We start from the raw sequence: 21,605 nt of genomic DNA, 5'->3' as shown, positions 1-21,605 counted from the left end.
TGTCTCCGACCCCGGGTATCAAATCAAGATTACAACTAAAATAATGCACTCCTATTTCCTTGTCCCTGAGTGATAATTTCACTGGAAAACGTTGGGCATATCTACTCATAAGTGAAGGTATCCTGTGCACCCTAACTATGGCAGTGTCAAATCAAATATTCATTCCTTGTTAAGGAATTTTTATGAGGTTATTTTACTCGGTATTGGTTTAAACTGGGAGGTTTGGGTCGGAGAGTGACCGAAAAAGCGCGCGAAAATTATACCTTTATATGTATTTGGCACGGCGCGAGTAAAGGAGTCGCGAGCTGTGCGAAAGGAATTCTGTTTTCAAAGGAAAAAACATGATAGATTTTCTTTATTTCAATTTGTTTTCTTGCCTTGTAGAATCTGCGTCAGCAGCTGAGTGTTACCCAAAATAACAGCGAGCAAGCTAAACAGTCGCTTGTTATTACTGAGGAACAGCAGAAAACACTTAACATCAAACTTGAGGTTTGTCCGGCTTCTAGCGAATTAAGTCTACAGAAGGAATCAGTTATCCATGTTTTTGAATCGTTGGCCCATTGATTTGCTGCTAGGTAACGTGGGAGACTGATTTAAGAAGAATTCACGAACAACAAAGCATTTTGTAATTGCAAATCAAATTTGACTTTCGCTATTTTTTCCGTCTTCTGTTTTGCAGTTATGTTCAAACGCTGGATGACTTTATACCTCGTTTTTATCGTTTTGATGACCCAAGAAAAGCTTAATATTGAGCTACGTTATTGCATGGAGAAGTACCCACCGACAGCTTTCGACAGATTGGGCCACGTTTCACTTTATACATAACAAATTTTCTCAGCCAATAACCGGCTTCACATGAAAACTTTAAAATTTATGGCAGTAATGTGAGTGGTCAAACAAGGTTTTCGCTTGAAGTCCACGCGTTTGGTTAGTTTGTCAGCCTTGCCTGGTTAAAAAACAATAATTGCTACTGTTTTGTTCTTTCAGGAGTCACGGCAAGTAATCCAAGAAATGGAAAACAAGGCTAAGCAGCTTTCAAAAGAATTGAATGAAGCGAACGAGGAAAAAGCGGTAAGCATTTTATTCTTGTTATATCATGGTTATATAAAGTTCCTCTCCTCTCCACACTCATATACCTTATGTTTCTCAGAAATCAGCCCGACTTTTCAAGGCTGAAGCTGTGTTAAAAGGCTTTCTTCTCTTTACACTGAATCTTGCAAATGAGAGCCAGCGTGGTAGGCGCGAAAGAAATAGGTGGCGGAAAGGGAGGGGGATTGGGAGGGAGGGACTCTCCCTCCCCTCCCTCTTCCTTTTACTTTTGCATTTTTTTCTCGTCCTTTCAGTCTCTCTTGCCGGCTTTTTGCGCCTTCCCTGCAGGCTCTGCAAACGACGATTGTTAGTCTTTAACTCAAAGTTTACGATACCAAAACAGTGAAAACTGAACGAGGGATTAATCGTGGTTTTTTGGGTATCATGGGATCGAAATAAAAACATCCTGCCCCATCCCCCCAGTAAAGTTATTTTAACAGCTGATGTACAAACTAAAAATTTACACTAAGTACTCTCACTTTACCTAAATAGTCAATGTTGCGTGGGAATTGATGAATTTACGCTTGACAGCGAAGACGGTTGTCAGTTTTGCGACTTTGTTAGAATTTTGTTAGAAAGCTTTTGCAATTCGTGAGGTTTGCTAAACGAGTGTCACTGTCATGAGAAAAGCATTTATTCTGAATAACAGTATTTGAATTGAAAACAAGCGTTTTAATGATTTATTTTTCCTGTCATCACCTGTTGGTTGAATCCCGCCACGTTATTGTCTTCTTAGATGAAGTTTCAACAAAGGGATTTTGTTGGAAATTTGCATAATATTTGTATTTGTCGAGGTAATCATGCGCTTCGGACCGGGTTTGTTCACAACTCTTCTTGGAAGTATACCTGAAGTTTCGTTTGCAAGGATTTTACGATTTTGAAAAATTCACGTAGGTGCGTTGTTTAGTTTTAGCGGTTTTCTCTTTTCACCCGATGGTTTGTTAGCAACAAAACAGTTCGTAGAATCCTTGGAGTACTTCGGAGAAGTTGATAAATGTTTTGTCTCCGAGCGTGTAAGTAGTTTGTTAAAAGCCGCATTTTTTATGAAATGTTTTTGAAATAATTTATCGGTTATATTATTGTGAAGAAGGATATCGATTTGTGTATAAGATCGTCGAAGAATTATAGGTGGACTGTTTATAAGAGTATTGACAGGTAATGTAAACATAGAAACGGTAGTTAGGAATGCGTCATATTTAAGCTCTCCATTTCTTAATGTTCAGGCCCCAGTTGTTCAAAAGGTAGATATCACTATCCACCGAATAAATCTCTATCCAGTGGATAGTGCAATTGCCTTCCCTTGTACTTATCCGCTAAATAGTGATTTATCGGATGTATAGCGCGCTATCCAGCTTTTGAACAACTGGCCGTTGGTTTAAACCCCATTTACACGCGCTAAAAACATCGGCACGGCACGCCAAATTTTTGGCACCGTGTTGACGATTTTAAGGCACGGCACTCCCAATTTTCGACGTGTAAACTTATCGCTCCCACATGTAATATGGCAACAGTGCTCAAAATTTGATGTGTGCCGAGACTACCTCCTGGTGGTAGTCTCGGCAAGGGTAAACGAGGCACGGTGCCAAAAATTTGGCGTGCCGTGCCGATTTTTTTAGCGCGTGTAAATGGGGTTTTAGTCAGTGTTAAAGTGAAATATGTTCTAAGTTATTGTTCTACTCATAAAAGAATCGATCGACAATATTTATTTCTCATGCACACTGTGCATACCCACATCAAATTTACCCCCGACTACGTAGGTGTACAGGTTTCTCTATAGCGTGTGATTTTGCCCGAAACGTAACGTATTTGCTCTGGATTACAGCTTAAATAGCACCGCCAACTTGCTAATCTTGCTAATTTAAGGAATATATATACCAGTCCCCTTTATTTTGCAAACCTTTGTGATAGTTCTGTACATTGCAACGCCTTGTTTGTTTTGTTTAGCACCAAGAGGCGGAGATTGAAGAACTGTTTAGAACGCACGATGATCTTCAAATTAAATACAATGATGAACTCAGAGAGAAAAAGGTAAAATATTGTTGTAATTGAATTCTTAAGAACAACTTAACTGGGCCATAATTTTGGAAAATAGTTAATGACGAACCGACTGCACTGTAGTTGTTTTGTTCAAATGGTCACCTGAAAGCTCGAAGGTTTCAAAAGTACTTGCTGCTACTTCACAGAGTGGACAAACAAACAGTGTGCTACAGGGAAGTACTTCATTTTATATGATTGAAAGACAGGCAATTACAGCTCAGTTGTATGACTGATTAGTGACTTTCGTTCTTTAGAGTGAGTTCAAAGAAAGATTCGGCTATCTACCGATGTGAAAGTTAAAACTAACTTGGGCAACATTTTAGTTGGAAACTCCTGCTGGGGTGCTTCCATTATAAATTTTTGTCTAAAACAATTGGCTTCTAAAGAATTGCGTGACACGAAATTTTCATTGACAATCAAAGTCACGCCAGTACTTTTTAACCTTTTAGTTCAGAGTTTGCTTATAGTTTTGACAAACCTCTCTTTATTCCTTGACTTATTCCTTTTTTTTCAATTGTTTTTTCTTTCATTTTCAGTTTCCGTTACCTGTTTTATTTATTTTACTGTTTTATTTAAAATAGCGTGACGTAGCCCGCAATTTGAAAGTTGTGGCACGAAGTTGTCACGTTTCACGAGAAATATCACTGATATGTTATTGATGTTTATATATCGCCATTTTGCCCACAAATTTTTTGGTTTTAGAAACTGCGCGATGTTCGAAGCCTTCTTCACCAAAACTCTACTCAATCGGAGTCATTTTTTTGTAGGAATTGAATGATTATATAGAGCGACTTCATGAGGAGTTAGATGATTTGCACGTGCAGTTTGACGCACTGTCTAAGGAACACAAGGTTGGTGCAGTCAAATCTCGTTATTACGTATCCCAAAGGGACAACCAATGGTCCATATTACAGAGATGTCTGTATCTTAGATGTTCCCCGGAGTAAGACGGGGGAACGGGACTTAAGTAGGTGTGTTGGGGGGAGATATATCACGACATATCATATCAGGAAACATACTATGTTTGTACAAACGTAAACCACAAAGGACTGTAAAGGACCGCAAACGAATATGCCGAAGAACTTAGGATCTATAAAGACCTGATCAGCAGAAATAATAATGTAGACATATTAAATTCTGCAAGCAGAATACTGCAATGCTGATCGTACTACGTTTGGTACTATGTATGGTACTTTTATTATTGAAAGTTTCACAACATTTCGACTCACCAAGTAGCTCACTTTAGGTTTAAGGTTTTCATAAAAAGTATCCGGTACTTTTGAGAATATCCCTATGTATAAGCGAGGTATGAAGCTTGATTAAGAGGATAAATAGTTGTGTTCCGCACTCATTCCTGTTACTGAACATCTTACAATCCGTCTCTCACCGTCCCAACTAATGACGACTTTGTCCTTGTAACAGTTATAATGGCTAACTGATTTTAAGTATTTTCATTGGATCGCAGTTCGCCTGCAGGACATAATAAACCTAATGAATGCTGTTAATCCTACAAAATAAACCTAACGAATTATATGTAACTGTAATGTAATGCGATATCCTTACCTAATATTTAATCCCGTTTAGGATTTATCAGGACGCTTAGCTGAAATCCAGTCGGGTCAACTATCAACTGAGTCTCAACACTACCAACAACTTTCCGAACTGCAGGAAATTAACAACGGTTTACAACGGGTGAGTCACGCCACATGGTGTGTAAAACGGCTTTGTCAAACAACACTTCACGGAACGTATCGTAACATAACGTCACGCATGGACAAAACTGGAAGTGAAATACATGTGTAATTAACATGAGAAAATTTTAAAAACTTCCAGTGTATTATTTGGAATAAAGGGTTGATTTTGGAAATGAACTGTGGTACTGCGTTGGTGGGAGAGAGGAACACAAAAATTTTGGTTTCAAGCGCCAGCACTTCGTTAGAGCAAATAAAGGGACAACCCTGTGACTTGAATGGCACTTAAGATTGGATTAAGGGGAAAGCGATGGATAGTGTTCCAGGGAGCAGATTATTACAGTATTTACTATGACTATTTTGTTGTTGTAGGAATATAATACTCTCAACACATCCTTTGAAGAAAAAGGAAGTGAACTCACTGAAGCATTTAATGAGCTCCATACCAAAACCAAAGAGTTTGAACAACTGAACGCTGAATTTACTGCACTGAAAGAAGCCCACGCAGCTAAAGAAAAAGAACTTTTGGAACTAAAAACTGATTTTGATTTAGAAAAAGAGAACATGAACAAGTCTGTGGAACAAACGAATGCCAATTTAGAAAGCTTGAACAGAGAAAAAGAAACAATGGCTTCGACAATCGAAAATTTGAATAAAAACTTGGATGAAAGAGAAAATCAGATAAGCGAGTTATCCGCTAATTTGGAACAACAAAAGAATGAATTTGAAGCGGTTAAAGAGAGTTTGAACGGTGTTTCAGAGAAGCTACAAAACAAGGAGGAGGAATTTAAGAAAGCTGTTAAGGCGGTGAAACAACTGAAGCAGAATTTGCAAAAATCGCAGGACCAGGTGAAAACGTTAACCGCGCAACTTGAAGAAAAGAATCAAGAAGGGACAAAATCTGGTGAAACGCTGACACTGCAAGAGGAGGAAATTAAAGCTTTGAAACTGAATATTGAAACACTAAACGAAAACGTTCAAGCAAAGGATGGCCAGATTGATAGCTGCAGAGAAACACTGGACAAAAAGGACAAGGAGCTTGAAAATTATCAAGAGGTTGTGAATAGCTTGAATGTTAGAGTAGAAGAAACCACAATGGAATTAGCGTCATCTAAAGAATTGACCAGCAACCTTACAGCTGAAGTACAAAGTTTGAGAACGCAGATAGAAACCCTGGAGACAGGCTTAAAGGAAAGAGGAAAAGAAGGCTTTGAATTTCAAGAGAAATTGCGTGAACACTTGGATGTAGCTCAGGAGTTAAGGTCGAAAATAACGTCGATGGAAGAACAAATTAACCAGCTAAACAAGGAAAAGGAAGCTGTTCAGTTAGCGTGTATAGAACGAGACGAAACCATCGTTTCTTTAAAACAATCACTAGAGTCACAAGAGAGAAATTTAGGGGATTCTAAGGAAAAGTACGCTTCTAAAGAAAATGAAATAAAGGCTCTGCAAGATTTCAACGAGAAATTAAATCAGAGTGTTTTGGAAAAGGAAGAACGAAACGAAAGACTTAAACATGAAAGGAAAGAGCTTTCTGACAAAGTAGAATCTCTCAAGGAGTCTGTTTCTTCTAAGGAGGAGATCGTGCGGAAACTGAAGAAAAAGTTGAAAGCATTTGAAGAACAAGCCGAGACTGTGGATAAAAATTTGTTGGTAAAAGAGGAAGAACTGCAACAGCTAAGGGCTTTAAACGAGGACAAAGAGAATTGTTTCGCAGAATACGAGTCCAAAATTGAGGCGCAGAAAATGGAAATAACAAAGCTAGAAAATGAAGTGTGTGATAAGAATCAGACAATTGAAAGCAAACAGGGAGAACTTCAGAGGCTCAGAACGTTAGCGGAGGAAAAGGAGGGCAAAGTCGCTGCTCTTGAATCGAGTGTTCAGTGTTTGAGTGAGGCTCTCGAAGCAAAGGGAGGTGAATTAAAAAATATTCAGGTGCTGCTTAGCGAAAAACAAACAGAATTCGAGTCCGTACAAACTGCGATGTCGAACTTGAGTAACGAGTTGGAATCAGGCGCTAAGGAAACTCACCAGTTTACCAGCAAAATTGAAGAACTGCGAAAAGAATTACAGGCTGTTACTGAGGCACGAGGTAAGTTGTCATCTCCTGGTTTTGTTATACTTTCATCGCGGCTAATTTTTTCGCCAAAACCAAACGCAAGGTACATGTTAGGGACGCCTATCACCTCCTTCAGTGTTGCTTCTCACCCCTACCTCAAAGTCTGTACGGGCGCACGTACGCTGAGGTCATAACCAACTTTTCTCGCATTGATAGGTTTCCAATTTTAATAGCATTAAAAGTATGCTATAAGTTCGGGGGCCATATTGCTCGCTTTGTCTCAAGTCAAGGAAAGTCAAGTTATGAACAAATTGTGAATTTGTATTTTTTAAGTTTAATTACCCTTTTATTCGCTTTCACTTTTTAAAGCCATTGTACATAGTTTTTTCATTTTTATCATGTAGTCATAACTACGTAGAGCTTCTTTAATACCAGCCAAAATATAGGTGACTTGATTTGACAAACATTGATACCGCTACGATAGGCAGATTTCGGCAAAAACAGTGAAACCGGCGCGCGCAGATCTTAAAACCGACTTGACCAATGGTGGAGCGGCAAATTAAGCAGCGGAAGTGGCGTTCAGTCCTTTCCGCGCACTTAGGTGTTTCCAGTTGACGCAGCGTTATCTTTGCAATGTCTACCTGATGGTAATAATATCAAACCAGTCTCCCAGACAACAGAAGGAAAAGAGCTGATTCCTTCTTGTTATTATTGTATTATAATCAACTTGTTGTGTACACATAACCCGAGTCCCTGCTCCAGCGATTTTTTCTCAAACTTTGCAATGCATGAACGGAGTTGTATCCATGTAATAATCATACAGACTTATGAGCTTTTATTGACGAGCTTTCCCAACGAGGGTCGAGTTATTTGTACGCCAATTAGTGCAAATCTAGGGTTAGTTTCCATAACCGAGATCTTTTGTGCTGGGTCTTAGGTTAACTGTAATCAAAGCATATAAGTTGCAGGAGTTAAGAAAATCCCCTTTTCCTGTCATCCTCGTTTGAAAAGTAAGGCCTTGGTTTTCTAGGGCTTTATTAAAGCAGTCAGTGCCATCATTTGTGTCATTTAGTAACATTTTATTGAGGGTGACGTGCTTTTAATATTGTTTGAATTTGGCAGATACCCTAGAGCGTGAAAACAAGGAAAAAGATGAAAAGATGACCAAGTTTAAACAAGTGGCGGTGAAAGCAAAGAAAGAACTGGAGTCCAACAAGAAACAGGTTGGGTTTTAATGGCGTGCTTTGTTTTTAGTCACCGATTAAAGCACCAAAAGGCTACGAACCGCACAGATATACCTTCGTTTTGTAAAACATTACCAGTTTTAGACCGCGTTGGAAACAATTTTGTTCCCAGGGTCCTCTCCTACTCGGTCCCCGGAGGCCGAGTAGGAGAGGACCCTGGGAACGAGGTTGCGTTGGAAAAAGTGCAGTTGAATAGTAACAAGTTGAACTGTAAAGGGAAAAAAAAGTTGTTTGAACCAAAAACATGTTGAATTTGTTGACGTTGGTCGCATTGTGAAAATCGTCCGCTCAGACAAAGGCTGGTATAACTGCCTACTGAAGGTTACCTTGCAATCATGCCCTCTCTTTATCTCCGTGTACCTCTTTTTCCCTTCCCATTGTTCTACAAAAACCGCTCGGCTGATCGCAGGTTCATTGAAAGTTTAACCGCAGGCAGAAAAGGAAGAGTTAACGTCGTTGACCTGACGTGCCTATTCTATGTTTTTTAGTGGAAGGAGGAAAAAGACGAATTAACTTCAACGATAGAAGGTCTGAAGGAAGATGCTGTGTCCTTGAACGAACAGTTTGTTAGACAGCAAGAAGAAACCCTGAAACAAGCTAATGAATACCAGGTTGGTCTCCTCCTTGACAGCCATGAGTTAGGTCGTCACACAACCCTCCTCTTCTCCTGTTAGGAGAGGAACGTTGCGTGACGACCAAATTACGCCTGCCTAGGGGCGTAAACCAGGTAATAACGCTTAAACAGACAAATGGCACTACAACCTCGTTCTGGGCGTCACTCAACTTCCTGTCGAGTAATGTGTTATATACTATATATAACACGAGCGAGAGAAAACAATGTTTTTACCCATGGTCAAGTTGGCTTTGTTTACTGGATAAAACATTTCTCCCAGTGGTTATTATAGCACCTCTAAGCATTTATTATTCTTGGAAAGTTCAAGCAAAGGATAATCTTTCTCGATGTAGTGATTTCTCCCCTTTTAATCAAATCTTTTGGATTTCAACTTCAAAGTTTCAATCGAAATAAATAGGAAAGCGGGGTACGTTGTAGCGCAGTTTAATAACACGCGTAAATTTCTTTCTTTGTCATCAAAGGAACTTCATGCTCAACTGACCAGACTTCAGGAGGAACAAGAGTCGGAGAAGACTAAGTAAGTCTATGTACCATACGTTCAAAATATACTAGATAACATAGCCTGTGAACAGGCCTTTGGTCGAGCGGGGAACTGGAGAGAGGGAAAAGCCTTTCCCCCGCTTTCCCATCCCTTTCCAAGCTAAATTTTCCCCAAACAGAGAGCGTGTTCACAGGCTATAGATAGATAGCACTACTAAAAATTACGAAAACGATTTTTATTTAAGGACAACTGAGAACGCAACTCGGGTGGAAGAGGAGTTGGCAAACATCAAGCAAGAGGCCGAAAAACTGTCAGCCGAAAAGGAGAGCTTGAACAAGAATTACGAATCGCTGCTTAAGGTTAGATAACAACATCTTGTCATTGGATTATCTTAAAATGGAATAGAATTGCGGAGTTAATTGTTTTTCCTGGTTATAATGGATGTTATAGTGAATATGGTTATTTTAAACATGGCTTATAAAATAAAGGGTGACTTATGCGGTTAGCTAATAACTTGTTGTTTTATGAACGTGGACCCTGAGACCTGAGAACACTTTATGATTAGCTCTCCATTTGCCAATTTACAGGTTGTGGAAAGAGAACGTGTTGACTCTAAAGCGGAACAAGAGAAGCTTAACATGAACATTCAGGAATTTTTAAAAGAAATGGAGGTACTTTGTTGGGCTTTGACAATTCTCTGTTCTTACAAACTTGCCTTTTTGTCGGTCGAAATGTAGTTTGTATTAATTTCTTTTCCTTTCACGAGAACTAACATTTTTGTTGTTCTTAGATGCTGAAAGCTGATCGCGAAAAGGATCAACAGGAAATTGGTGCGCTGGAAAATGAGCTTGCGGCAACAACATATGATCTGGAACAAGTTAACAAGGAGAATACCGAGGTACTCTATCACATTTTGCAAATTGGCTTCTTTTATATTAAACACAGTTTGTGAAGAATGAGCAACTGACAATCGAGCTCTTCTTCGACGCAGCTCCACGTTTACTAGATCTTGCATCATTATGGCGCTCAACTTCTAAAAGCAGACGCGAAACCTTAGGCAAAAGAGTTTTTAAACCTAGTTTTTGATTATTGTGGAAATCCATATAAAACTTAGCGACATGCTGTCATTTCTAGAAGAAAACTAAGAGCACCGGTGGATTTTCGGCCTTGTCACGTGTTGACATCGTTCCGTCTGGGAGAGGACCAATCTCGGTCGGATTCTTACAATCACGTACCAAATGTTGTAGCGAGGAATAAGCGTTTAACGGCTAGACTATCTTGAACATTCATAGATGCAGAGCAAATTGGAGAATACTGAAGAAGATTTAAGAGAAGAACGAAGGCGACGAGAGGAAACAATGAGCCAACTGGACGCAACTAAACGACAGTTAGAGGCTGCAGAAAAGGTTTGAATTAACTTCTTTAAAGATTTTAATGGGTTGTTTTTAGAAAAACCTAAACATGTACAGTGCAAAAGCTCATGTATCGATGGGAGCCCAGGCTTTGAGGGTTGTACAGAGCTAGGCTATTTGAAAAGTGATTGCCCACGTTGGTTGAATGAGAATTCTTTCAGATCTAAAGGATTTAATATTGTTGTCATCGCAACAGGACGAAAGAGGAAAGACGACGGCAAACCTTGTGTGAAAAGCGTGACAATGATTTTGTTTGAAAAAACCTTCCTCCAAACTTCACATTCCTTTAAACAGATTTTTTTGTAGTAGGGAAAAAACCATGTTGAGTGAATTCCCGACAAACACGCAAAGAACAGCCCCGTCACGTTTGTCACACTCAAGTGTCACTAATGAAAGAGGCGAGACCGTGCTAGTTTGAAGTTTGAAGTGTGGAGCGACACATCTTCGTCTTTGGGACATTCTTTTATGTAGTGCTCTCCCTTTCATCAATTTTCCTCATTTAATCTTTTCTTCTAACTACAGGAAGCAAAACAAAGCAGTTTGATGAGCTTAGAAATGGAGGACTATCAGAAGTCCTTGGAGACGTTGCAGACCAAACTATCAGACAAAGAAAAGGCTTTGCAGGACTCCCAGTCCGAGGTGTCTAGAACAGAGAAAAGAGCACAGGACTTAAAAGCTCAGATTGGTGAGAGAATTTTAATCGTGAAACCTTTCCTTTGATTTCCTGGTTGCTAACGTGATGTGATTGGCTTAAAAGTCCGGCGCACTCTACGCTTCTTGATGTGACTGGCTCAAAGATCTTGCGTCACTATTGGCCAGCGCGTTTCCCGCACCAAGAATCGACTGCTTCTCTTGCGAGTCCTGATTGGCTCATATTATTACGTCGACTGTTTTTAACTGGCTAGACTGTTTTTACGCCACTCGACTGAAAACCGATGTAGGAACTCCGGCTGACAATTTTGTTTGTTTTCTTTGTAGATATGGTTGACAGTCAACGCCAGCAAACTGAGGAGAGGGCGCTTAAAATGAAGTCCGTACTGGTTAAAACGAAGAAGGAACTCGCTGAAGCAAAAAAACAGGTATCAAGACTTTCCCCTACCCCTCCCCTCGGAAAACTAGTATAGTAATCACCTGTGTAATAGCGTTTTTCTTGGCTATGTTTTTACTACTGTACCAACATTCGGCATTTTAGCCGAAATAAACTTTCGTAACCTTATGGGACTAGACTTGACAAGAGTTTGTTTGCTCTTCACGATAAAAACAATCGTGTTTCATTGTTGTCGAGAGTATGGCCTTTATCGTGCGCTACCATCCATTTACGTGCTGTCAAAGAACTCGAATCATAAGCTGTTCTTTACTGGTTGGGAGGAAGAAGCCAAGCCCTTAGGCGTTATAAAGTGGTAAAGAAAACGGGTTTTTTTTTCAGTTGATGGAACAAGAAGTGGTTGGTTCTCAGTTGAAAGGACAGCTGGAATCAGTGACTCAGCAAGCCGAGGAATATAAGGTTCTTCTATGGAATGTGCTACATTTTCCTCTTTTATTTAGTTATATTTAAATTTTTGTGTTCTTGCTTGACTACCTAGTCTGCTACACAGCCGTTTTTAGTGTCGTCTCGCAACGCTCCTCCCCACTTAGTGGGGAGGAGCGTTGCGTGACGACACTAAAAACGGCTGTGTAGTAGACTATTGACTACCCTGCTTTAAATCTTTTCGCGTAAACACTGTAAATATGAACGGTCCTAATGCGCTTTCTGTTTTTTTTTTTTTACAAGCCTAATCACTATGTCCTCCAAGGGCTGATTGACAGGGCTCACCTTTTTCGCATGTTTTGTGTCCAACGATGATACCAATTGTAAGTTGTAGATCAAACTGGGCTGCAACGATACACCGATGCAAAGATGAACCGCCGATATTTCTTCCCACGATACGGATATCAATATTTGAAAAAGATATCGCGATATGACGATCCAATAAAATCTGCTTCATGTTTGTAACCTCTGCATTTTAGCCCCGTATTTTTGCTTCGCGGGCTTCAATTCTAGTTTTATATAAGGTAGTACCTTGCCTGGAGATTGTTGAGTGATTGTCCAATTTCCTTTACATTACAGGTCGAGATATCTTCTCTGACCGCTGAAAATCAAAGTTATCAACAACAGGTAAGATTACAGAACACAGGAGAACACACATCTTTAGAGACTGTGATGTTTAGCGAGAACTTGTCTTGATTTGAACAAACATTGCAAGCCATTAATTATAACAGTCGATCGTATCTTAACCCATATTTCGCGCTTTTCTTCTAAGTATGACTGAATAAATTATTCACCATCTTTATTTGCCCCCCGTTGTGATCGCAATTTAAAGAAATTGCAGTGGCTGAAAAGATGTATCAAAACATTGTCGGCATTAAGAAAAAAGGAATTTTTTGATAGTGTTTTTCTTTCGTAGCATCATGTTGAATAACTTCTTCGTAATTTGATGTCCTTCCCTTTGGCTTGTTGTATTCTCACAGCTTCGTTCGTCCACGGAAACCAACAAGCGCAGTGTCGAGGGCCTGGAAACTAAACTGGTAAAAATGAAAGCGGAGTGGGAAAGCTCTAAACTGGCCCATGAAGCCACGCGGGCTGAATTCGAAAGCTATAAGGTGAGATAGTAAACTAGCCTATCTATATACATCTTCGTAGCTTAAAGTCTGCAACTTTATCTTGTTAGAAATTTGGAAAATGGCTAAGGACTTAAGTGTTTCGCATTTCAGGTTTCTTTGTTGAACACAGCAAATAAAAAAAAGGAAAGACTGAATAAAGAAAAATACAATGAACACACTTTTGCGACATAAATGTGGTGCCTTTTTTTCAGACCCGCGTCCACAGTGTTCTCAAACAACAAAAATCCAAACCTACTCCCCAGCCACCTGAGGTGGAGAATTCTGAAAGGTTTGTGTACTTCTTCCTCTTCTTCTTTTATTACGTTTATGTGTAAATGAACAAGAAAGTGTAAATTGAAATGAAGCGTACTGTAGGTAAAGTGAGTTAAGTGCTATTAATTGGTAGTTAACTGTCAGTATTGTACAATAATAAGCATTGTAGTGCACACTAAGTACGAGTTAGTTGGCTTCGCTGTAAGTGAATAGTATTTAAAGTGAAAAGTCGCTTATGCTAAGTTTATGTGTGGTTTTCATGACTGTTTGTCGTTAGTGAGAGTTAGTTATTATTTTCTTCATTCTCAGAACGCGATTCGAGCAAAGCATTGAGCAGTTCAAGAGCAAACTACAGGAGTCAACGTAAGAAAGCTGTTTTTATGCCCTTGATACTCTTTACTCGTTTACCCAACGGCGTAATTAATTCAATGAAGTGATATTTTTATCTTTAAGTCTGAGGAATAGTTTAAGGAGAATATCAACTCCTTTCTTTGAGGATCTGAACGGATACCCATTGTCCCTTTCTTTGAGTACCACTCCCACCCCTCCCCCTCCCCTCACAACGACATGGTGACCCACCCCACTAACCTCAAATATTAAATCTGGTCACTAAAGTATTTCCTTTGGTATATTGTCTAACTAGTGACAGATGCAACATGCTGCAGAGCGATTTCGATGAACTGGAAAGCGAACATGAGAGACTAACAGCACGTCACAGTAAATTGATACAGGACATCGATAATAAAGAAGCACACTGGAAAGACAGGTAAAGTTAGGTTCCATTTAGCGCCCCTTTTTACCGTAACATCAAAATTCAAATTCTCATTTGTTATTCCTATGCGTTTTCAATAGAAGTAGTGGGGAGAATTTGTTGAATTATCAATTAGATTCATCTTGTGTGATCATGTCCTTAATTCTCATGACCGCTCTGTTTTATAAAGCAGTGATATTACATGAAGAAATTTGACGCTGATCACTCTTAGGGCTTTTCAAAGCAAAGTGTGGAGGATTGTGGTCGATTTGTTTGTTACAATAATACTGAAATACGGGACACCTCTGGGACTTGCACTGAGTGTCCGTCTTACAGAGAGTCAAAAAAAGGGAGTAAATGAAAGGCGGGGACCAAGTCTAGATCAGTCCATTTTACCGATCGGAAGTGTCTATCTAATAGAGGTATATTTAAATGTCTTAATTCGGGGAAGCTTCTCGGGAAATTTGTTCGCGAGAGAAGGAGAAAACATTGGCCATCATTGCGCCATCATTTGTTTTCAGTCTGTAATCTTAAACATACCTCTTAACCAATGAGCGAGAAAAAATATACAGTCTCTATCACGTCTGCTTTTCCTTGCCGTATTTTTTTCTTAACCACTCCTCCTCTCCACTCCCTTCCACACCTCACGTATGATATTTGTTGCTCCTAACAGCTCTCTTTCCATCCTCTCAGTTAATGTATTTGTTGTTCCTGCACCCTCTCTCTTCCACCTCTCACTTACTGCATTTATTTTTCCAGGTTTGAACGGCTGAAGTCTGAACGAACCACAACTAACGAGGAGCATCTTGCAGCCATCAGACATATGACTCTTCAGAATGAATCTGTAGCCGCTACATTCAAGGTATACCGATCCATTTCCAAAAATATCATAATGGCGGAGCTCTACGAAGCGCGCGAGTGCGAACGGAGCACCATAGCTGAGAAAATTTGGTTATGTTATTAACTGGAGCTCCGCCTTTTGCTCTGACTAAGTGAATGTATTACTCTTTAAAGTGCAGGTTAAGGTAGTGCGTCATGTAAGCCTGACTGTTCCATTTGTATAAAGGTTTGTCAAACGGTTCGATCACGTTTGTTTGACTCCAGAATTAAGCTTTCACAGATTATTTTGCTCTATTCATCTGCAGATTTAGCAACGTCAATGCGAGGACAATACGGCGCGCGCAGATTTAAACATCGGCTCGACCTATAACAGAGCGCGAAATAAACCAACGGAAGTCGCGTTCAGTCCTTTCCGCGTGCTTTCGCGTTCTCATTTGACGTTGCTTGGTTTGCTTCATCAGCCTCATACAATGCGCGAACAACCTTTTTTTTCCTCTATAGGAAAAACTGGAAGTGATCCAAGAAGAACATCGCGCTCAACTGGAGAGAATGCAGCAGAAACTGACAGAAACTGAGAACAACTTGACTCGGTTACAACAGGAAAAACAGCAGCAACCTCAACAGTCGAGACTCGTCAGGTCACGCTCGCCACCAGATCTCACGCTGCCAAGGGGAACCGAGGAAAGGAGACCTGCCGAGGTTAGTAAACCATGGTGTCCTCCGGATATTGTGGTTGTATTGAAGCTACAGCGTGCTTGCAGTAATGTAACGTGGCTTAGTGCGAGAGCACTTGCTTCACACCATTGTCGATTCTAATCCCGGAGGCGTCGCCATATTTGAGTTGAGTTTGTTATTTTTTCTCGTCCTTGTTTCATCCCAGGGTAGTCCGTTTTTCCCCGTTAACCGAAAAATCATCGTCGTCGAAAACCCAGTGCGATCAGAAATGGTATGGTAGACGTAGAGCCACTCAGTGTATGACCAAAAAAAAATGTTACATGTATTTATCTATTTATTTGCTTACTTGTTTATTCTTGTATTATCTGCAACCACACTTTGCTTGGTACACCCCGTTTACAAATATAATAGGAAGAAACGATTTTCACGCTATATGAATGTCATGCTTGTATTGCTTTAGAGGTGTAAAGTGTTCTCTTTGTTATTTGTATGCTGTAGGGAATGGACCAGAGTGAATTAGCAGTAACGGACGCCGCACCTGTTGTAAGTGTTTACTATTGAGTATTAAAAGCTTAGTTACTTTGTTAAGTTAAAAAAAAACTGGCTACGAGGCAGCTGTGCTTTCCTATGCCCCTCTAGGCTGTAAAAGTTGTTTGTAACTTTTGAATGGCTGCATAAAATACTAAAATGCGACCTTTCAAGTAAAACATTTGAGCAGTACTTTCCTCATCCTCAACAGCTGGGTTCTGCTCCAACCACACCAGTAACACCATCAATTGCCTCCACTCTTGAGAAGATTCTTTCTCCGACGTCACCTAAAGCTCCATTTTCTCCAGGAAGCGATGAAGGTATCTGTTTTTAAGCTGTATTTGTTGTTGAAATCTGGTGTCGTTTCAAGTCATATTTTCATCTCTTTTCCGCCCAATACGCTTCGTTTAACATTCCCTTCAACGTTTCTTTTCAGCATTACGAGGCCCTCCTTTGGACGAAAACCTTTTGCTTTCAAACATAGCAACAGCAAACAAGAAAATCGAGCATTTGACAGAGGTAAGGTTTACTGTAAAGGATCTAACAGACGCCCGGGGCCTTTTTTTAATTTTAGGAACCCAAGCGGGGGCGTTAAATATAGATCAGACGTTTATTCTCATAACTGTAATAAAACTCCATAAAACTAACATAGCTTTGGAGAAAATATCTCCACAGTTTATAAATAGCAGAGTATCCAGCCTATCCATTGTTGCGTCTATGCCGTTTAGAGACCCATATCGTTTTATTAATAGACTATATAAAGCTCGACTTCGATGTCAGTATCCTTACTTTGTACTTGACATTGAGCAAGATTCGCTGCGTAAACCCTTATTAATCTAGTAAGAAACTGGATAAATTGAATGACCTTGCCCTCTTTCGTATTTTCTTAGAACTTTGAAACAGTTTTCATTAGACAAGGGGCGTTTATTAGTGTGGGACGTCCAACGCAAACTTAAAAAGCGTAGGGGTGGGGAGGGGGGGCGTTTATCAGACAAAGGGTATTTATTTGGCAGGGCGCCGTTTAGATTATTTACAGTATTCCCTTTTGCCCAAGAAGTCTGTAACTGTGACTTATTTGCTTTCTTTTCCTCTTCGTCAGTTGCTGCGCGAAAGTGAAGCGAACTCTATGAGGTTGACCGAACAGGCAAAAGTTCTTAAGGACGAGATCAGAAGGTGAGTGCATAAATATCAAGAACAAACGATGCATATTGCTTATGACAACAAATGGCGAGTTAATTGCTATACCTGGTAATTCGAATTCTATTTGAGTGCGTGCGTGTAACATTGTGACCGTGCGAGTATTTACACCTCACTGAATATACGCATTAAAAAACAACCTACGTCCCTCATTCCGGGTAAGGGCCTTGCCTTGCTTCTATAATTTTAGGGTTATGAACGTTGGGAGTTAATCCTGCGACCAGTCGCACTATGTGGTTAAGACCAATTTCTGGACTGAAGCACACACTACCAACTTCGCGGTTCAAACTTCGCGGTATGGTCAGTACCTGACGCATGCGCACAACCATATCACTAGGGCAGTGCCATTCATGGACATGTGATTATACATTTACTGGGAAATTGTTAACTTCATTTTCTCTTCCTTCATTTGCCCTATAATCCACCTTGTTTGCACAATTTAATAGCAATCAGGGCTCTTAAAAGCTAAATCTTGAGTCATATATATATTTTTTTCAGACTGGAAAGAAACCAAGAACGGGAGAAGGAGCAGGCAAACCTGGAATACCTTAAGAACGTCATATTACAATTCCTGAAGTGTCGCCCGAACGAAAGGGAACACTTGGTTCCAGTCCTCACCACCATGTTGAAGCTAAGTCAGGATGAAAAGGACCTGGTTATACAAATGGCGCGAGGCAAGTAGATCTTAGTCAAGGAAAGGCTTTCGAGCTGGCCACATTTTTTTTTTGCGTTCCAGTCAAACGCAAGTCAATACAAGCGTTGAAAACTCCAGCGTGTTGATAATATCTGCGTCTAATGCCAGTGGGATTCGTAAGTTGAAAAGCAGACTTGGGTACGCTATGTCAAGGTAGACTATACTGAGAGCTATTTGTGTGATTGGTTGTGGTGAAAAATACTTTGACGTAAAGTGGTGCTTCGTGAAAATGAACACAAGCACTGCAAGGCCGGGTCTGTAAGTGCACGACTGTCCCGGTAAAGCGGACTCTTAAATTTCTTGGCTGTTACAAAACGTTTCAAAGCCAAAAAAGAAAAAGCAATCGGCGCATACTCAGTCAAACTGACTGTAAAGATAAACAAACAGACCTTCTTACGCTTTACTTGAGGTTGAAATAATGGCTCTAAATGTTTTAAAAGTTTTAATTAACCTGCGAGCAAGCTTTCCATTCCGGAGAGCTTGCTCGCAGGCTAAGTTTTGATGCGTGTGCGATTGGGGCCAGTTGTTCAAAGACGGTGTCATTTATGAGACGAACGTCGTATCCCTAGGCCTTCGCGCATGGAATCGGCCAAAACAGCCGAAGCCAAGAGAGTCTAGAGTGGATCGGGTAACATTTTTTGTTCGAATTTCACTTCGCCCTGTTCAAAGGCTTTGATGATCGCTGTTTTGACACAATTTTCAAGGACGAGATTTGTTTACAGTTCTTCCCTTAGATCAGTTACTGCCGGAGCCATTGCCAGGTTTAAGTTGCTTGGTGAATGAAACAAGTAGGTGGAGAAATCAAACAGCTAATGATTTCTTTGTCTTCTATTTTCCTATGAAAGTTTCTGGGGTTCCGATTCATAGTAGCTGGAGGAAATCTCCGGGTCACGGTCCTTAATGGCAGCCCTGTAACACTCTGAAAATACCCGGGTTTTCTTTCAGGAGCTGAAAAAGAAGAAAGTGAAGACGGAGGAGGCTGGAGCAGCTACGTTTACCGGTGGACATCTTTTACATAATAACCGGAATAGTTAGTAACTTATCCACAGGCATCTACTTCAGAGGCGTAGAAGTATATTTTCGAGTTAGAGTTTCCCTAGAGGAATCCCAACCTGATGTTGTTCCTATGTCATACTAGCATAAAATAAAATAATACCGGCGGGAATGTTTGGTCGCGGTATTTATCACAATGCAAATCTAAACTTTTTATTGGCCCAGCAGCCATGTATTGGAATTTATACGTGGTTTGTCAGAAGAAAAAGTTAAATGTTGACAAGACTGGCTTCGAGATAGTTCTATTTAACAAACAATTTGTACTTCAAGAGGAAGTTCTTATTTTTCTTAAAAATCATATTACAGGGTAATGAAGAAACGAAAATATTAAATGGAATTTCAGTAATAATATTATTACAGGTGGCGTGCCAGATGTGAATCAAAAGAATTTTGAAGTTAATTTTAAAATTAATTGGCTACGTTCAGTCTGTCATTTATTTATTATGATACAGAAATAGAAAATATAGTTTGGTAATTAAATAAAGTCTGTATAAAACATAGTTTTGTTTTTATTGTCTGTACTACCAATAAATTGTTAGAGACTAGTATTTATTTTAAAATTTCATCAAGCTCAGTACCATTAGCTTATCTACTTCAGTATTTTGTTGTGGATTACTTCCCGGAGATTGCGACTCTTTCTGTTGAAGTCGTCCCTACAGTCCTTATTCATCGGTTGTGTTCGAACATGGTTTGCACTCAAGGTAATCTTCCAGTGGATCTTCGTTGGATCCGTATGAACTAAGTTAATTAGTCACTGGAGATAAAAGGGGCTATCTCGCGAGGATATTGCTTTAAAGAAAGGTTTAAAGGACTTCTCATCATGTTATTCCCTTATTGAACTTAAAGAGCTTAAAAGTCCGTGGGCTAGACGACAACGAGAACATCAAAAAGGATAAAGTTTAGTAAGGAAAACAGCAACTCCGCATGCGCAACGCTTTTTAGGACTCACTTCTGTCGTTACTGCACAACCATTAAAGGCTCAGTTTTTTTCACTTGATGTAAGTCACTGTCAGACGCCATTTTGACACGTGAGTGTCCTAGGGAGTTACGGGTATGCAAAGCAGGAGCTAACACCAATAGGAAAAGGAGTGCTCATAGGGTTTAGCGCCCGAGTATAAGGTCGAGGCCCTAGCCTGTACTCAGACACCGGCACCGTTCAACAATTTATTCCTGGAGCCCGAATGGACTCTCAGTCAATAGCCTATATGGGCTATTGATTCAGAGGCCATGAGGGCGAAAGGAATAATTGTTTTAGTAAAATCCAACCAGTTGGTCAAGAATACCGAGACAAAACGACTTTAGCTCGTTAAATCTAGACTTTAAGCTTTTTTTGCCACCAAAAAGCAGGCGCATTTCGCTACTAATGGGCGGCTATAACATATAGCCAGAAACCCATAATGAATTTCTGGTATAGCCTAGTGGTAGCTGAACCAATCAGGACGCAGCATTGATAATAAACCACTAGTTGGATTTTACTAATCCCCAATAGACTATTTCCGAGTTCCAGAAACCCTCACTTTCGAGGCTAATTGCAAAACATTTCTTAAACGAGTTTTATTGCATGACAATAAAAACTCACTTTGCCTCGCTTTGAGACAGAGGCTTGGAAAGGCTAGGGTGTGTTCACATTAGTGCCCCGCCAAGCGAGCACCGTTTTTGGGAACCCATTAGAGCAGTGTCGGGTAAACACGGTCGGCTAAGACGTAAAATTTCCTGACTGGACGTTTTATGGGACGCAAATGACACCACGACGTTATTTTTTTCTTAACCTGGGTGCGCTCCCAGCTTCATGATTTCAGTTTCAGGAAAATTCACCCACATTTGTCTTATTAAACAAGTTGGGACAATCGCAATGACGTTTGAAAGTTGTAGTCGTACTCGATCTCCATGGAATGTAAGACCGTCAAGACACGCGGCTAGACCGTCAATTAGTAAGCAATACTTACCTAACTACAATAACTTAAGAAAAAGGTACAACATACAAACCATTAAATTCCATCATCAAAAATAGTATTTTTCATTTCTTTCAGCCTAAAGGAGCAAGCTACCAAATAAGAAAATTAAGGCTTAAAGCATAGGTAATCTAGAGACAGAGCATGTTCTTATTTTCATTCAATTGCAGACCGTTTTTAAAATGGCCAGTAGTTGCGGATCATTGCCTCGACTTTTAACCTCGCAGGGGATAATCTGAACTTCTTACAAATAAACCATGCAGGAATGAAACGAAAATAATCAAATAAGGAAGGCGAATATGCTTGCCAAAAGTTTAGCTGATAGTAATAATCTTTTTTTCAAGTCTGAGGTGTA

The 21,605-nt window shown here is 40.0% G+C and overlaps 1 protein-coding gene across 1 annotated transcript in view; it reads left to right on the top strand.

Annotated features, from left to right (window-relative positions):
• LOC140951354 (uncharacterized) overlaps positions 1 to 19,784 on the top strand; it is a 43,444-nt gene extending 23,660 nt beyond the window's left edge. Inside the window, exons 33-61 of the mRNA XM_073400620.1 lie at positions 385 to 489; positions 988 to 1,071; positions 3,034 to 3,117; positions 3,894 to 3,977; positions 4,711 to 4,818; positions 5,190 to 6,909; positions 7,999 to 8,099; positions 8,609 to 8,731; positions 9,216 to 9,271; positions 9,480 to 9,594; positions 9,823 to 9,906; positions 10,026 to 10,133; positions 10,528 to 10,641; positions 11,170 to 11,332; positions 11,626 to 11,726; positions 12,074 to 12,151; positions 12,755 to 12,802; positions 13,156 to 13,287; positions 13,500 to 13,576; positions 13,870 to 13,923; positions 14,204 to 14,326; positions 15,071 to 15,173; positions 15,653 to 15,850; positions 16,325 to 16,369; positions 16,566 to 16,674; positions 16,791 to 16,873; positions 17,454 to 17,527; positions 18,050 to 18,225; positions 19,191 to 19,784. Coding sequence (XP_073256721.1) covers positions 385 to 489; positions 988 to 1,071; positions 3,034 to 3,117; positions 3,894 to 3,977; positions 4,711 to 4,818; positions 5,190 to 6,909; positions 7,999 to 8,099; positions 8,609 to 8,731; positions 9,216 to 9,271; positions 9,480 to 9,594; positions 9,823 to 9,906; positions 10,026 to 10,133; positions 10,528 to 10,641; positions 11,170 to 11,332; positions 11,626 to 11,726; positions 12,074 to 12,151; positions 12,755 to 12,802; positions 13,156 to 13,287; positions 13,500 to 13,576; positions 13,870 to 13,923; positions 14,204 to 14,326; positions 15,071 to 15,173; positions 15,653 to 15,850; positions 16,325 to 16,369; positions 16,566 to 16,674; positions 16,791 to 16,873; positions 17,454 to 17,527; positions 18,050 to 18,225; positions 19,191 to 19,264 — 4,524 coding nt within the window. The 3' untranslated portion in view covers positions 19,265 to 19,784. The remainder of the gene's footprint in view (positions 1 to 384; positions 490 to 987; positions 1,072 to 3,033; positions 3,118 to 3,893; positions 3,978 to 4,710; positions 4,819 to 5,189; positions 6,910 to 7,998; positions 8,100 to 8,608; positions 8,732 to 9,215; positions 9,272 to 9,479; positions 9,595 to 9,822; positions 9,907 to 10,025; positions 10,134 to 10,527; positions 10,642 to 11,169; positions 11,333 to 11,625; positions 11,727 to 12,073; positions 12,152 to 12,754; positions 12,803 to 13,155; positions 13,288 to 13,499; positions 13,577 to 13,869; positions 13,924 to 14,203; positions 14,327 to 15,070; positions 15,174 to 15,652; positions 15,851 to 16,324; positions 16,370 to 16,565; positions 16,675 to 16,790; positions 16,874 to 17,453; positions 17,528 to 18,049; positions 18,226 to 19,190) is intronic.
• Positions 19,785 to 21,605: the final 1,821 nt, after the last annotated feature.

This window comes from Porites lutea, chromosome 10, assembly GCF_958299795.1.
Source record: "Porites lutea chromosome 10, jaPorLute2.1, whole genome shotgun sequence".
NCBI lineage: Eukaryota > Metazoa > Cnidaria > Anthozoa > Scleractinia > Poritidae > Porites > Porites lutea.
The sequence above is the reverse complement of the archived record's forward strand: the minus strand, read 5'-3'. Positions and strand labels throughout refer to the sequence as shown.